General features: G+C 37.4%; 1 protein-coding gene across 1 annotated transcript in view; it reads left to right on the forward strand.

The window, feature by feature from the left end:
* The window catches only part of LOC128839593 (DNA excision repair protein ERCC-6-like 2), a 42,852-nt gene that overhangs the window by 7,078 nt on the left and 21,085 nt on the right, over nucleotides 1–14,689 (forward strand). The window contains exons 3-4 of the mRNA XM_054032699.1: nucleotides 879–2,106; nucleotides 3,684–3,838. Coding sequence (XP_053888674.1) covers nucleotides 879–2,106; nucleotides 3,684–3,838 — 1,383 coding nt within the window. The remainder of the gene's footprint in view (nucleotides 1–878; nucleotides 2,107–3,683; nucleotides 3,839–14,689) is intronic.

Genomic DNA, 14,689 nt, shown 5'->3' on the forward strand with positions numbered 1-14,689 from the left:
TTCTGATGGTAGAGTGGCCTTTTGCAGTTTAATTTCTCATTTGGGAAGGAGGTTTAAGCTAAATAAATAAAGCTACTTTTATACCAGAATAAGCATGTCAAGACAATGAGTTATGCCAGGATAACTATATTGGTATATAGCTTTCCTATGCAGATAAGACCGTAATAATTTACCCTTCTGTAGTTACCTTCCACATATATTTTGAAATATTTATGTACTTAGTGTACATAGTTCTGTTCCTGTTTTCTGAACTTCTTCAGTTTTGTACTTGGCTAGATGATGTGTGCTTGGCGACAATAGTCCTTAAGTGATTCTAGAGTAGAAGGTTATGTGTGCACAGCTCTTTAAAGCATTATAAATGGGAGCATTGGCCCCCAAATCCTAAAAGGTTGACCACCCTATTATGTGTTTTCCTTATAAATGATTTGATTATGTAGTGTTTTGGTTTGGACTGTTGAGTTGCTTTTCAACTTAAACAACTTGAAAGTTGCACCAAAATGAGTTCAAACTGTAAATGTAACAGTATGTTTACTGGACAAATGCAGGTTGTTCCCAAACAAGCAAACAATAGGTAGTATGTGTTATTGTCCCAAATATTTAACACAGTTTACTAATATTGGTGGGGGTTTTTTTGGTCATAATACACATGCTATTATTTGGTTAAATATTGTATTGCATACCAAAGCTTCCTATCTGTGTATTGAATATATACTTATTTTTGTATAGATTGGGTTTTATAATTTAGTGAAAATCCATTTTCTGTATTAGCGAGTCAAAGTTAGACATTGTTGTTCTACATATATTTTAAATAGCTTTTTTGTTTCGTTGTAATGTTAACTTCTGTGACAGTGATTTTCAGTATTTTTTTTTTTTTTTAGCATGCAGAGCCAGGTTGTGAAGAAGATAAAGCTCCTCTCAAATCTAGAGAACAACTGGAGAAAGAGGAATTTGATTTTTATAGTGACTTTAGTGATGATGAACTTGTGGGAAGCTCAAAAACAAAAAAAAGCAGATTTTGCAATGCAAATGACATGCTAATTTCACAGAAACAGCTTACCTTAATGCAGTGTGGTTTTCCTAAACTGTTAGAGAGAGGAACTAAAGCTACTGAGGTCATTGATAGTAATGGTGCATCTGATCAAGAAAGCACAGATGCCTTGTCTGTGGGCCAAAGATCAAATGTAGATGTCAAGTGCATTGGTCTTCAGAAAAGTAGAAGCCATAATAGTATTTTGAGACATCGGAGAACCACTGAGTCACCAAATAAAACTGAAAAACAAGATATGCGTTGTATGATTGTAGCCCCAGATTGGCCTGTTTCATCTGACTCTGAGGGAAAAAAGGACATTGAAAATAAAAATGAAGATCAGTGCATTTCAAAGGAAATTGGTGTAGTCATGGAGACTGAAGGCAGCTCAGAAGAGAGTGATGATATCATCTTTCCTTCCCAAGTTCCAGCTCACCAAGAAACTGCTCCTGCTAAAAATGTTAAAAGATGCGAGGCTGTATCAGAAAAATTGGAAGGGTCAGATACAGAAAAGACCACTAAACATACACCTAAGGGAGACGCTTTGTCCTGTAAACAATCTCTGTTCCGTAATACTGGGTCAGTCTTCACCAAAACAAAGTCTTGGAAAAATGCCCAAAAAATCACAACATATGTGAAAGGCACTAGTGACATAAGTGATGAGTCTGATGATCTTGAAATACCCATATGGTCCAAATCAAGAAACCAGAAAGCCTTCACTGCTCTTAGGTTGAGACAAAAATGTGACCGAAATAAGGAGTTCTGTAACTCTTACAAAACTGTGCTGCAGGCGAACAAGCCAAACAATGGAGAAAAGGAAACGGATTCACAGAATATAGGTGAATTTTCATCCTCTGAAGATGATTCACCAGTCAAGAAAATTCACTTAAGTAAGCAAAGCCATAAGCACAAAAAACAGAGACGCAGAATTCAGTTTGACCCCAAATCAGCCTGCCGTGTTAGAGGTGCCTCGGTTACAGTGTCGACACCTAGTCACTCTCGTGTGCATAAGACCTCTAGAAGTAAGAGAGCATGTGTCAATCAAGAAGAAAATGTGGGATCACTGGACAATTTTTTAGGTGATTGTAAAATTAATTAAGAGTTTTTGTTCAGTAATTTAGTGGTACAATTTAATATGGAGAAGTTTTTTGCAGGTATATTAAAGGTGTCACTCTGTCCTTGTTTATATCTGATTTATTAAGAATTCTTTAATATTGTCCTTCCCTTTTTATAGGCCTTGTTGATTTCACTGATTATTTTTATCCTTGTCTCTTCTGATTTGGTGGGCCACTCTGCAATACAGTGGATGCTGCATAATAGCAACATTTTGCTGGGAATCAGTCCCGTGCTATTAACATTAATGGGATTCAGATTGTTAATGGGATTGGCAACGGCATGATGCTTTATTGAGTTTTTTTGGAATAAAGACCCCAGCTGGTTTGTACGGCTGCAGCCTAGGAAGAAAATGCAGGGAAATGCCTTCCCTTGCTGCAGCCTTGCAGACCTGCTTGCACCTGCAGCCCCGCCCACTGGGGGACCTCTACCGGAGTCCTGGCACTGCAAGCTGGGAGGGGAGGCTGTGGGTGGGGCAGCACTGTGGAGTTGGGGGCTGCAGCCTCAATGCCAAGGCTTTCCACTGGGAGTTGGGGGGTGCTGAGGTCACAAAGAGCAGCAAGGTACTTCTCACCACTGCTCTCCTCCTCCCCGCAGTCTCCCATACCAGCCCACAAGGAGAGGTACTATGCAGCTCTACAAGTTCCCAGCACCCCAGTTCTCCTGATACTGTCCTACCCGCAGCTTCTCCTCCCCTCAGAAAGCCCCAGCATCCAAGCTGCAGCCACCCTCTCCGTTGCTGCCTACCCCAGTGCAGATTTGGGGGGTACAGCCAGAGAAAACTCATCCCAGCACTTCCTTCTCTGGCTGCAGTCCCACAAACTTGTCCTTCTGCTTATTGGCAACTGCCAGATAATGGCAACTTTGTTGGCAATCCAGGGGTGGCTACTAAGCAGAATCTGCTGTATGCATATATTTCTATTTTGCTAAACATTTGCAATCATTACAAAAATGTGCATTAATGTATGATACAATTACATTTTCTAATTTGGGAATGAATAAATCAGTTCTCACCATAATGTTAACTTTTTCCTGTTATCAGTAACTGGTAATATTATCACTGAATATTATTTGAAATATGTTCTGTGGTATTGGTAGTATGTATAATATGGAGGAGTTGGGGCAATTAGTCCTTAACTTTGAGCATTCATCTTTTAAAAACTTTGGGTGCCTTGGAACAAAGTTTGTCATTTCTCGGTATGTAAAAGGAAATTTACTAAAATGGTTGCAGCATTTAAATGGATATTAGCACAACTGAAGGATTTAAGGACAAAGCCCTAGATTTTTTGAAGGTTTTTAGGCTCCTAAATGAGACTTAAGCTCCTAAATCAGTTAGCCATTGCAACGCTGAGTGCAGCAATGCCTAAATACCTTTAAAAATCTGGGCCTAAGTTACAGCCTAACAAAATTTAGGATTTCCACATTAACTTTATTAGCTTTTCTTTTAAAATTGCAGTACATATCTATAATAGAGCTGATCTACCCATGCAGTATTTTGGAATGGCCAAAAGCATTTGATTATACCTTTCTTCTCATGTATTAGATGGTGTTCAAGAAGTGGCTTATATTCATTCAAACCAGAATGTGGTTGGATCAAGCAAGGCTGAGAATCAGATGAGTAACTGGGCAGTGCGAGATGTGTTTGAGTTGAAGCAGTTTTCCCAGCTCCCTGCTAATATAGCAGTCTACTGTGCCAAGGTAAAGAGGAGGATTTGGGAAATGTTGTTTTGTTCTATTTTTATCCTCCTTATTCTTTCTTCAGACTTGGTTTTCTGTTAATGGCCACCATGAATGATCAAAGCCACTGATGGTGGGAGGAGGAGGAGTTTCAAGTGGAGGCCTAATAAAATAACATACTGCGGCTATTTCTGTATTGGTCAGCCTTGAAAGTGTTGGGAACTGAGTTGAACAGCACCCTCTGCTGGATTCTGTAAGACTGTCTCAGAAGTAATATGCTTATCTGTTTTAGAACAGAGATTGGGTACCTGAAATCTAATCCGGTGCCACATTTTCTCTGGTAATAGGACTTGGTTTGAGACCTGGAATCTTCAGTTTGCCTTTGGTCTAATTAATAAAGTAGCAAGTTACCAGAAGAGAAGGTTAACCTTCATGATATCCTTCACTAGGGCTGAAAATTGTTTTAGTTAGAATCACTTACAAAGTCAAATACAAGTTTGCAGAAAGAGCTTTTTATGTCAAAATGTCTATTGTGATTAATTCAACTTTATGGGTTAGTGTAGTCTTCGTTAATTTAAGTCTGAAGTTGAAAATTGAATGCAAGCTTATTGAGAGCATTTCTAACATCTGCTTAATTTGTAGCGATGACTGTTTTTATGCTTTACAGCCATTACGTTTCATGTTAAATTACATTTGGAATAGAGATAAGCCTGAGTCTAAACTCTGATAAAGCTTCAAGTTTATATTTCAAACCTATTCTTTATTGGTTTTAATCTGCATTCCTGAATGCTGGGGCATTCTGATTTGGATCCAGATTTCAGACACTTAAGTGGGAATGTTCACATCCAGGTTTTTGGTTGGGGGGTTCATGTTTAATTTGGATTTAGATGGACACCATCAATTTATCTATTTGTAAAGATTAATCTGACCATTCCCCAGTCATTTTATTGCATACTACAAATATCTGTAGTTCCCCTAGACTGATCTCCAGGAACCACAAATGTTAGTAGCCTAGAGCAAATGCTTGGGGGTACATTCAGTTTAGTCTTCACAGATGTGTTTAACTACCATGAATAAACTAACAATCATTTAACTCAAGGCAAAAACTCTAGTCTGGATCTACATATATTAGGTCATTTCCATGCATTTCCTCATTAAGAGGTGTGCTTCCAGTACTATTGATGTACAGTAATTAATTGTTCTATTAACAAGGGGTGTTGCAGCAATATTATGCTGGGAAGATCAAACTAAGCCAATCAGCAATAAGTGAGATCTTTTCTGTAGTAAAAGTATTTGCATTTGAATCTCTCCCCTAAATAGACCATCAGATAAAAATATTCAAGAATACCACAGAAAGACCCCAGCCCCTAATAGCCAGGATTGACAACATCACTAGAATGCAAATGAAAGAAAAAATTGAGGAGAGTAGTGGGGCTTAATGACTCTAACGACAGCTGTATCTCAGATATTAGGCTACAGGAGTTTAGAGGCTTTTCTGTTGTTCATATAATTTGTTTCTCATTACATCCAAGTTCAGAATTGTCATGCCCACAGGTGTTACAAATTAATTTATCTCTGGTTAGTTTGTCAATTGATACGTTTCAAGGGTATCTGGTTTCTTAAACCAGAAGCAACAGTAACATCAATTAACTTGGAGATCTAAGTAGGAAGGAAAACATCAATAATGGTGGGGAAAACTGCCAGTTGACTTCATTTCCTGTTTTTACTCTGACGTAAAGGCATTAATTTAGCAGTAATTGCTAGATGTGTCTCTTCTAAAATGTAGAGCTCTCAGTTTCACATGCTCTTCTTAAAGAGCTGCTAATGCCTCGTAGAAAACTTTGAAAAATTATCCACTTTTAGAAACAACTCTGCTGCTACTTTTTCTGTTTTCTCCTTTCCTTGTTTCTTTATTTTTATTACCAGGACTTTGTATGAAAAACAAATTATGTTTGCTCTGGTATTCATTTCTTTTTGCTATTTATTTTTCACTTATTCAGTCAGTTTAGGATATTGTAATATTACAGTTAGGTGCCGTGACAAATACTGCAAAGAAAATTGTGAGGAATCAAATGAGGAATAGTCAAGAAAAGAAACATGCAAATTACTCTAGTGTTCTTAAAAACAGGTTGAAGTACTATCAACCAAACAAAATTCTTAATGAAAAAATCTTGTGGAGTCATGGGGAGTTTCAAGTTTAATCCTGGTAGAATTTTTTGGTATGTTCATTTTATTCTCATAGTTCTCAAAACAAGGTTAGAAGATTTTGACAGAACAACTGAATGTCCTCGTGAAAGATTTGACTCTGCTCTTCAGAAGCACTGCCTTGCCATCTGTTTACCAGAAGTTTCCATATGAGTTAATGTTCTCTTCGATTTCTATGTTCACACTCCTTAATCTGATTTTTTTTAATATAGGGATTTTTTTGTGAATTTCTCTTTTGGTATCTCCTGTAGAGCTTAGTCCTCTCAGCTGATTCCTCAACTCATGTACAACATAGCATGAAAAAATCTGTAGTGTGTTACATTTTACCTCTGGCCTCTTAAATATCTGTTCTGGGTTTGTTTTTTGGCGGGGTAGGGTTTTTTTGTTTTGTTTTTACACTTTCAGCTTTTTTTTTTTTTTTTTTTTTTCCCCTAAGCATCTTTGGAGAAGGATTGACCATCATAATAATCTGATTTTCTTTCCTGTAGCAGATCAGTCTCTTCTCCGGGCATTAACAAAATATCCCTTCCTATTCCCTTTTCCATGCCAACTTCTTTATGTTAAATTAATGTTTTTTATAATGCGTGTGTAATGTTACACTTTCAGCTTTATAAAGCTGAAATTTATAAACACATTTCTGATAGAAAATAGAGTTATATCTCTAAAAGAAAAGGATACAAAAATATTAAAAGATGTCTAAGACACCTCAAGGAAATAGTCAACTGCAGTAGCTGAATTTTAGAGCAAGAAATAAAATGCTTCGGGAAAATTAGGCTTGATTGGAGATATTTCTTTATTTCTGTCACCCTTGAGAAAATTAGATTGAAGGTGGAGAAACAGTATATATTATGAGTAGGGCTGTCAAGCGATTAAAAAAATTAATTGCAGTTAATTGCGTGATTATTCGCACTGTTAAACAATAATAGAATGCCATTTATTTAAATATTTTCTACATTTTCAAATATATTGATTTCAGTTATAACACAGAATACAAAGTGTACAGTGCTCACTTTATGTTGATTTTTATTACAAATATTTGCACTGTAAAAACAAAAGAAATAGTATTTTTCAGTTCACCCAATACAAGTACTGTGGTGCAATCTCTTTATCATGAAAGTTGAACTTACAAATGTAGAATTGTGTACAAAAAAATCTGCATTCAAAAATAAAACAGTGTAAAACTTTAGAGCCTACAAGTTCGATCAGTCCTACTTCTTGTTCAGCCAATCCCTCAGACAAACAAGTTTGTTTACATTTGCAGGAGATAATGCTGCCCACTTCTTGTTCACAATGTCACCTGAAAGTGAGAACAGATGTTCTCGTTGCACCTTTGTAGCCGGCATCGCAAGATATTTACATGCCAGATGCACTAAAGATTCATGCTTCAACCACCATTCCAGGGGACAGGCGTCCATGCTGATAACGGGTTCTGCTCGATAGCAATCCAAAGCAGTGCAGACCAAAGCATGTTCGTTTTCACCATCTTGAGTCAGATGCCACAAGCAGAAGGTTGATTTTCTTTTTTGGTAGTTCGGGTTCTGTAGTTTCCGCATCGGAGTGTTGCTCTTTTAAGACTCCTGAAAGCATGCTCCACACCTCATTCCTCTCAGATTTTGGAAGGCATTTCAGATTCTTAAACCTTGGGTCGAGTACTGTAGCTATCTTTAGAAATCTCACATTGGTACCTTCTTTGTGTTTTGTCAGATCTGCAGTGAAAGTGTTCTTAAAATGAATAACGCGCTGAGTCATTTTCTGAGACTACTATAACATGAAATATATGGCAGAATGCGGGCGAAACAAAGCAGGGGACATACAATTCTCCCCCAAGGAGTTCAGTGACAAATTTAATTAACAGATTATTTTTCTGATGAGCGTCATCAGCATGGAAGCATGTCCTCTGGAGTGGTGGCCGAAGCATGAAGGGCATACGAATGTTTAGCATACCTGGCACATAAATACCTTGCAATGCTGTCCACGAAAGTGCCATGCGAACACCTGTTCTCACTTTCAGGTGACATTGTAAATAAGAAGCTGGAAGCATTAACTCCTGTAAATGTAAACAAACTTGTTTGTCTTAGCAATTGGCTGAACGAGAAGTAGGACGGAGTGGACTTGTAGGCGCTAAAGTTTTGCATTGTTTTGTTTTTGAGTGCAGTTATGTAACAAAAAAAATTAACATTTGTAAGTTATACTTTCACGATAAAGAGATTGCATTACAGTACTTGTATGAGGTGAATTGAAAAATACTGTTTCTTTTGTTGATCATTTTTGCAGGGCAAATATTTGTAATCAAAATAATAATATAAAGTTAGCACTCTATACTTTGTATTCTGTGTTGTAACTGAAATCAATATATTTGAAAATGTAGAAAAAATCCAAAAATATTTAATAAATTTCAATTGGTATTCTGTTTAACAATGCGATTAAAACTGCAATTAATTGCGATTAATTTTTTTGAGTTAATTGTTTAACTGCAATTAATCGACAGCCCTAATTATGAGTCAAGACAACATGCTGTGAGAATATTTACAGTCTGAGTTTTCTTCAGATTATATTATATCGTTCTTTGATTAAACCAATACATGAATTATTATATGAATGCTCTGTAGCAAGAATTCAGCCAAATGCAAACTGAAAAAACAATAGCTAATATGGTAGCTGGATGAACACGACTGCAGCAAAAGATCAATCAACAGAGGAAATAAGAAAAGCTGAGTATACACAGACACTTTTCATTCATGTACTGAGTGTGAATGGGTTTATCAATCCTGTGTACCTGAGAAATAAAGAAGGGATTAATGCATGCACTAAAAAGCAGAAAGTGTCTCAGCTGGAGTGGATTACAGCAACCACGAAGGCTGTTCCCTTAGTGGAGAGATGGGTAGCTTGGGAGAAGGAGCTGCGCTGTGAGCAGCTGGATGGGCTTATGGGCTACCTCACCTGCTCAGGAAGATGAGTTCCTGAATAGTAAATAGACTTGAAAGGGCTTGGTGGTAGCAAGCTTGAGTCTTATTATTTGTTTGCGATACACCAAGCTGTTCTTTGTTTTGTCTTGTTTTTTTAACCTACATTTAATCTGCAAGGGCTTGATTTAGCCTTTTAAAGCGAGCAACTGTACTCAGCATTTACAATAATGAATGGCAAACACATATCAAACTATTGAAATTTAGAATCTGTCATAACATTCTTAATATAAAGACTAAAATCTGAAATTAAAAGAAACAGCTTGAAGCTTTGAGTCCTCTATCCCAATTTTAAAAGTAATAGTGTATATTTAATTGTATTCGTTCTAACTGTCCTAAACAAGAAATAGAGATTAAACTCTATCCAGATTTGCAATGAATATACTTTATCCAATGTTTCTTTGTATAAATATAAATCTTTAAAGCCAAACTAAATCCTTTTGGAAACTAAGGTCAAAGAAGGCAAACTATTTTGAAGGTCTTTTGGACAGAGTAATAGTAGAGTCCAACAAAATTCTAGTAATCAGATACAGGTAGGAAGGACTTTGGACTTTATAACACACAGTAGATCTCTTATTGACCATTCCAAAATTGAAAGCCTAGAAGAGAGCAGGTACTCCAGAGTCTGAGCATGAGCCAAAATAGGTAGAAGAAGACGGAGGCAAGATGGTAATAATCAGTCCTCCAACCCTTGGAAATGAACTAGATGCCCTCAGTGCTCCTTGATGTGGTAGAAAATTATGTTAATTTCTGGATTACTGCAAGAAAACAACAGTAAGTGTTTCTTTGATCATAGGTGGATTACACCCTAGTCATTACTAAAGATTCTGTTAGCCAGCTTTTACCATCCCTCACACTCTGATGCAAGTCTGAGAAGATTGGGAGAAGTACACATCATCTCTCAGTAGTTATGGGGACCTGTCAAGGTAGGAAAAGGAACTTAGTATAAACAGACATTGAAGCCCAGAGTGATGAGGTTCTATACTAGCACATGATATCATCTGAAAATGTCTTCCAGTAATCTCAGTTGAAGTAACAGTAGCCTATAGAAACAAACAAGATTGGACCAGAAATCTACAGCTATACAGGGAGGTTGTGTGGTGTTTCCAATAGAGACTGTTGGTTTTTTGTTTTTTTTTTGTTACTTATGACTTTTGTACACCAAGGGAACCATCATAAATAAACTACCTAAGCATACAGCAGCTCACCCTTGAAACGTAATCAAGGAGGTACAGTGGTCTCCCTTAAAAACTGCAGTTTTGCTTTTAAATAATGTGGTTACATCAATATTTATAGTTTTGCTTAAACTGCTTTATATCTGCTACAAGTAGTACCTTGCATAAGACACATGGAAATAAAAGTATTTATTTAAGAATTGTTGGCAATTAAAATGTGTCCCTCTGTATAACAGAGGAAACTCGGCAGCCTGAGATAATCTACAATGTATCTATCAATAGCAAACCAGAACGTCAGAGAGAAAAGACTTAAGGACAGCAGAGGTGCCTTCTCATAAACTGGGCAAAACAGATGTTAACTGTTCCTATGGATACAGCTCATCTGGATGACCTTGATCAAGGGGAAATTTAGGCATTAATAACTCCAAATTAGCAAAGGAGGGTATGATTCTCCTAAGTGGAGATGGTAGTAGTGCAGCGGATCATGCTGGAGATCAAAAGATACTGTTGATGGTATAATATGGACTAGTGATGCATGTCAAGGCCAGCCTGTTAAACTTAAAAGCATAAGTATTTGAAGGATGAAGTTGAAGGAAAAGCTATTACTCCGACAGTCACCTTAACAATCCTTTCCTTTAGACACTTTCCACCACACTAGCTTACTTGAAGAGATGAATCTAGCTTCCCCTTATTACAGGCAAGCCTGGGTGTCCTGGAGGTTAAGGTGTGATGTGGTTGGGATGTGCTATAAATTGCTGTTCAGGGGCCCTGATTAAATATCCTGAAATCTCATTGTTTGTAGCCAGCATATTGGACTCACTGGACAAACAACTAATTTTCTGTCACACACATACTGATAAAAACACCTTATATCTGAAGTTGTCCATATGGAAACTCAACTTAGTAGGTTCTTTTTCATGTCCAACAAAGGTTGTCTTTTGATTGGCCATATTAACAAGCAGTAGAATCTGATGATCTGTCAATAGAAAACTTTACCCCTTACATCTTTCAAAAAAGATAACTTTATGTTAAAAACCACTTCCACCGATGTCAACAGCTTGTTCTGCTGTGTACTTCCCAAAACTTCAGTGTTCCATACCCCTGAGCAAAGCACTTTAAAAATAAAGAGATCACTAAGGTTTATGGAAAGGCTTTGGCTTTGCTCCCTTCCTCCCTCCCCAGTAGTGGAGACAAAAATGTGCCCAGCTCTCTGATAGCACAGTGATGCAAGGCATAGATGGGAAGATCTCACCAGGCTTCAGGATTCTAACCACTTAATCCACAGTCTCCTGGGTTCAAAGATCATCTAGCAAAAGAAAAATCCACAGCTGCCCCTTGCTCCAATGTTCACATCTTCACAAAATAAACTGTCATAGATGCAATTTAAGGTAGGATGGTTTCCCTGTCCATAGAACAAGTCTGAGTGAAGAAGGTTCCTCTTGAAGTAAATAGTTTCCCTGCTAATTTTTCCACACCTTACAGTGCTTTGCCCATCCTCAACTAATTTAATGGGATCCAGAGGCCCCATCGTCTTCAGCATTTGTTTACATAAAAATGATTCATACTTCTGTTGTCAGTGCACAAACAACCACAAACTTGCTTAAAATACTGACATTATTACAAGGGGAATTTACCGCCATTAACAATGTGTCGCCATACATTACAAAGAAAACCTGCGTTTGTATTCTCTGCCGGGGGTGAAATCAGATGGAAAGGAAGTATATTCAAATGGAAAAAGTTTCTGAAGGGGGAAAAATATTCAGTGCAAATGAAGCAGTAGATTGAATGGTGTGGTCTTCTGTAGCCATCATTTTAGTAAAGATGAAGAGCCCATGTCAGACCATCATTAACCCTCACTGATTTCAACCTTACTGAAGACAAGGACCAAAAGTCATGACAGCTATGCAAATAACAAAACCAAGCTTTTACACATTCCTCCTGGAGTGAGGTGAATAGTAGGGAGAAAATATAGGTGTTCACATATTTCTTCAGAGCTGACATGCCCACTAAATATTTGCACAGTTTGCATTTCCATTCCTCTTATGCGCAGGGTGACTAAAGACTGTCGGAACCTGGCTGATTTTCAGTGGTGGGTGTTCATGATTTATTTCCCTTAATATTCTTTTGCTTTTTTGGATAACTTGCACCCTTATTAGTGAACTTTTTTTTTTAGTTAAACATAAAAGAAATAAAAGCCTCCCAGAGCCAAGATGAAATATCCTCTTCTACTGTTTCCAGTCTATTCTGAAATGAATATCTGGATTCCATAATTAATTCCCTAATTAATTTCTGTGTTAATTGGCAAAAACAGTCTACATGAAAATTCAAAAGTACAGGGGTCTGAGATGGCCTTTCTTTAGCTCTTTTAAAGCTGATTTTTTTTAAAAAAAAAAAGCAGTGGGGGGGGGAAAGAATTTGAAGAAGGGGAAATTTACTTCACAGAACAATTATAAAAACAGGGACAGGGTATATTTAAGTATTTTGAAAAACTGATAATATCCTACATTAGAGCTAATTTGCTCTCAATAAATGGAAATGCTTTAGTCACAAAACTTGTACTGTACCTGTGGGTTATATGGAGCCTTCGAGTTGTGTGTATTTTTTTTTGTTTTTTTTTTTTTCCAGTCAACTGCATGTTTTCAACTTAAGTTTACTTAAAGTTTTACTGAAAAGAAATGTACAAAGACAGCCATTCAATTGAGGATTAATTACTATGGCAACTGAAATGTGGTGACTGAAAAGGGGGAGGATGTATTCTCCCCTCAGCTTCCTGCCAGCTGTCATATTCAACCTCTGCGGCATGAATCCTGGCCAAAATATAGAGTGTGACCAGCTCTAAGAAACTATATCTGTATTTTTATAAATTGGTACAAGTATCACACTATAAAAGAAGACTTAATCCTCTGAATTGGATGACAGACACTTGGCACTCTTGCCAGTGTTTGACAGAGAAATAACTGGATGCTTTGTAGTAAAACCTGGATTAATGGTAAACCCCTCTTTATGTTATTGCAGTGTGGTGTAAATGAGAGAACTAAGCATGCTGTCAGTCTAGAAAAAAATTTGCCCTTTATATACCCAATGCAGGTTTACGTGCTGCTCAGAATACTGTAAATACAAAAGTTGTGTTATTAAGAACTCCTCTTTATCGTATTTGTATTATATTGGCATTTTTTAGATTGCTTAAACAAAGGATTTCCATCAGCTATAGTAGATTTGATTGCAGTGTGTTTATACAGCTTTTTCATTCAGCCAGGAAAGATAGGTTGTTTACAGTGAGTAGACTTTGGGGAGATAACATTCCATTATCCTGCTCTTTCAGGGTAGAGAAGGGTATTGTGCTTTAAAATAATTGTTCCCAAATGATTGGCCTGTAATGTTGTTTCATTAAGGTTACTATTTCAGCATATTATGGAATTAACCCTTTCAATGTAATTTTTAATGTACTATACACAAAATTTTATAAAGCTTATAGCTGTTGGTCAGATGTTGTTCTGGGCTATCTGCAATAATCGGGAGATGGAGTTGTTTTGAGGTCTTCTGGCTTCTAATAGAATAAGCAATTACCAACTGGTCTTGATTTGTGAGAGAAGCTAGTGGTTCTTTCCCCTTTTGAGCAACAATGATGATGATGATTGATTTGTGGTTAGGTTTTCTGATGCACTAAGGAGATATGAAACTTGAATGAATTAATCCTGTTAACCAGCTAAAAACTAAAATGAATAGCTGCTGCCCCTGGAAATATCTTCTCTCCATCTGACTGGAGAAGAGGCAGTGAGAAGTAGAAGATTGTGCAGAGCAGAGAGACATCTGTCCTTGGTTGACCTGGTAGCCTATTATCAGCACTTTCCAGTTCCAAGCTTGAGATCACAATTTCAGGAATGATGTCTCAGTCTGTGGCGGATCTGAAGTTGAACATGTCAGAAAGGCAGAGTGTTGAGTGTTGCATGGAAGGGGAGGAAATAGAAAAGCTATGTATTGCTCTGAGGACTTCTGCCTCATCTGGACTAGTTTGGGCTGTTTCCTGTCCTGACTAAAGGATGTTTCATCTCTGTAGTTGATGGGAGCATTCTTGTTGGACAGTTACAGGTAAGTCTAACTGAGGAGTAGTGATTTTTTTTTTTAAACAGATGAAAATACAAAGTAGTTGAATGCTGGCCCCTGTATAAACTGGTCTTGTGAAAATGGAGCGTATGGCTGAATACAGACTGATATCATGATGTCTGCCTTGGATGTTGGCAGAATCTGTTGATATCTTGACTGTAGCCATATAAAAAGGAACTGGGGCTAATATTGTGGTAAATGGAATCAAACCCAGTCCCTTCACAAAGAGCCACTTGCTTTCATTGGTTTTTACCAGAGGTGTTCCCAAACAAAGAGTTAAATATGAATATTTCAGAGGACTTCAGTTAACAACCAAAATTTCTTCATCACTCACGATCTTCCCACTCAGTTAGAAGGCGGCCACTCACCTTTGTGCCCCACTGGTCCCTGCAGCAACCAGAGGCTGGCTCAAGTTCCAGCACAAG

This window comes from Malaclemys terrapin, chromosome 6 (assembly GCF_027887155.1).
Source record: "Malaclemys terrapin pileata isolate rMalTer1 chromosome 6, rMalTer1.hap1, whole genome shotgun sequence".
Lineage (NCBI taxonomy): Eukaryota > Metazoa > Chordata > Testudines > Emydidae > Malaclemys > Malaclemys terrapin.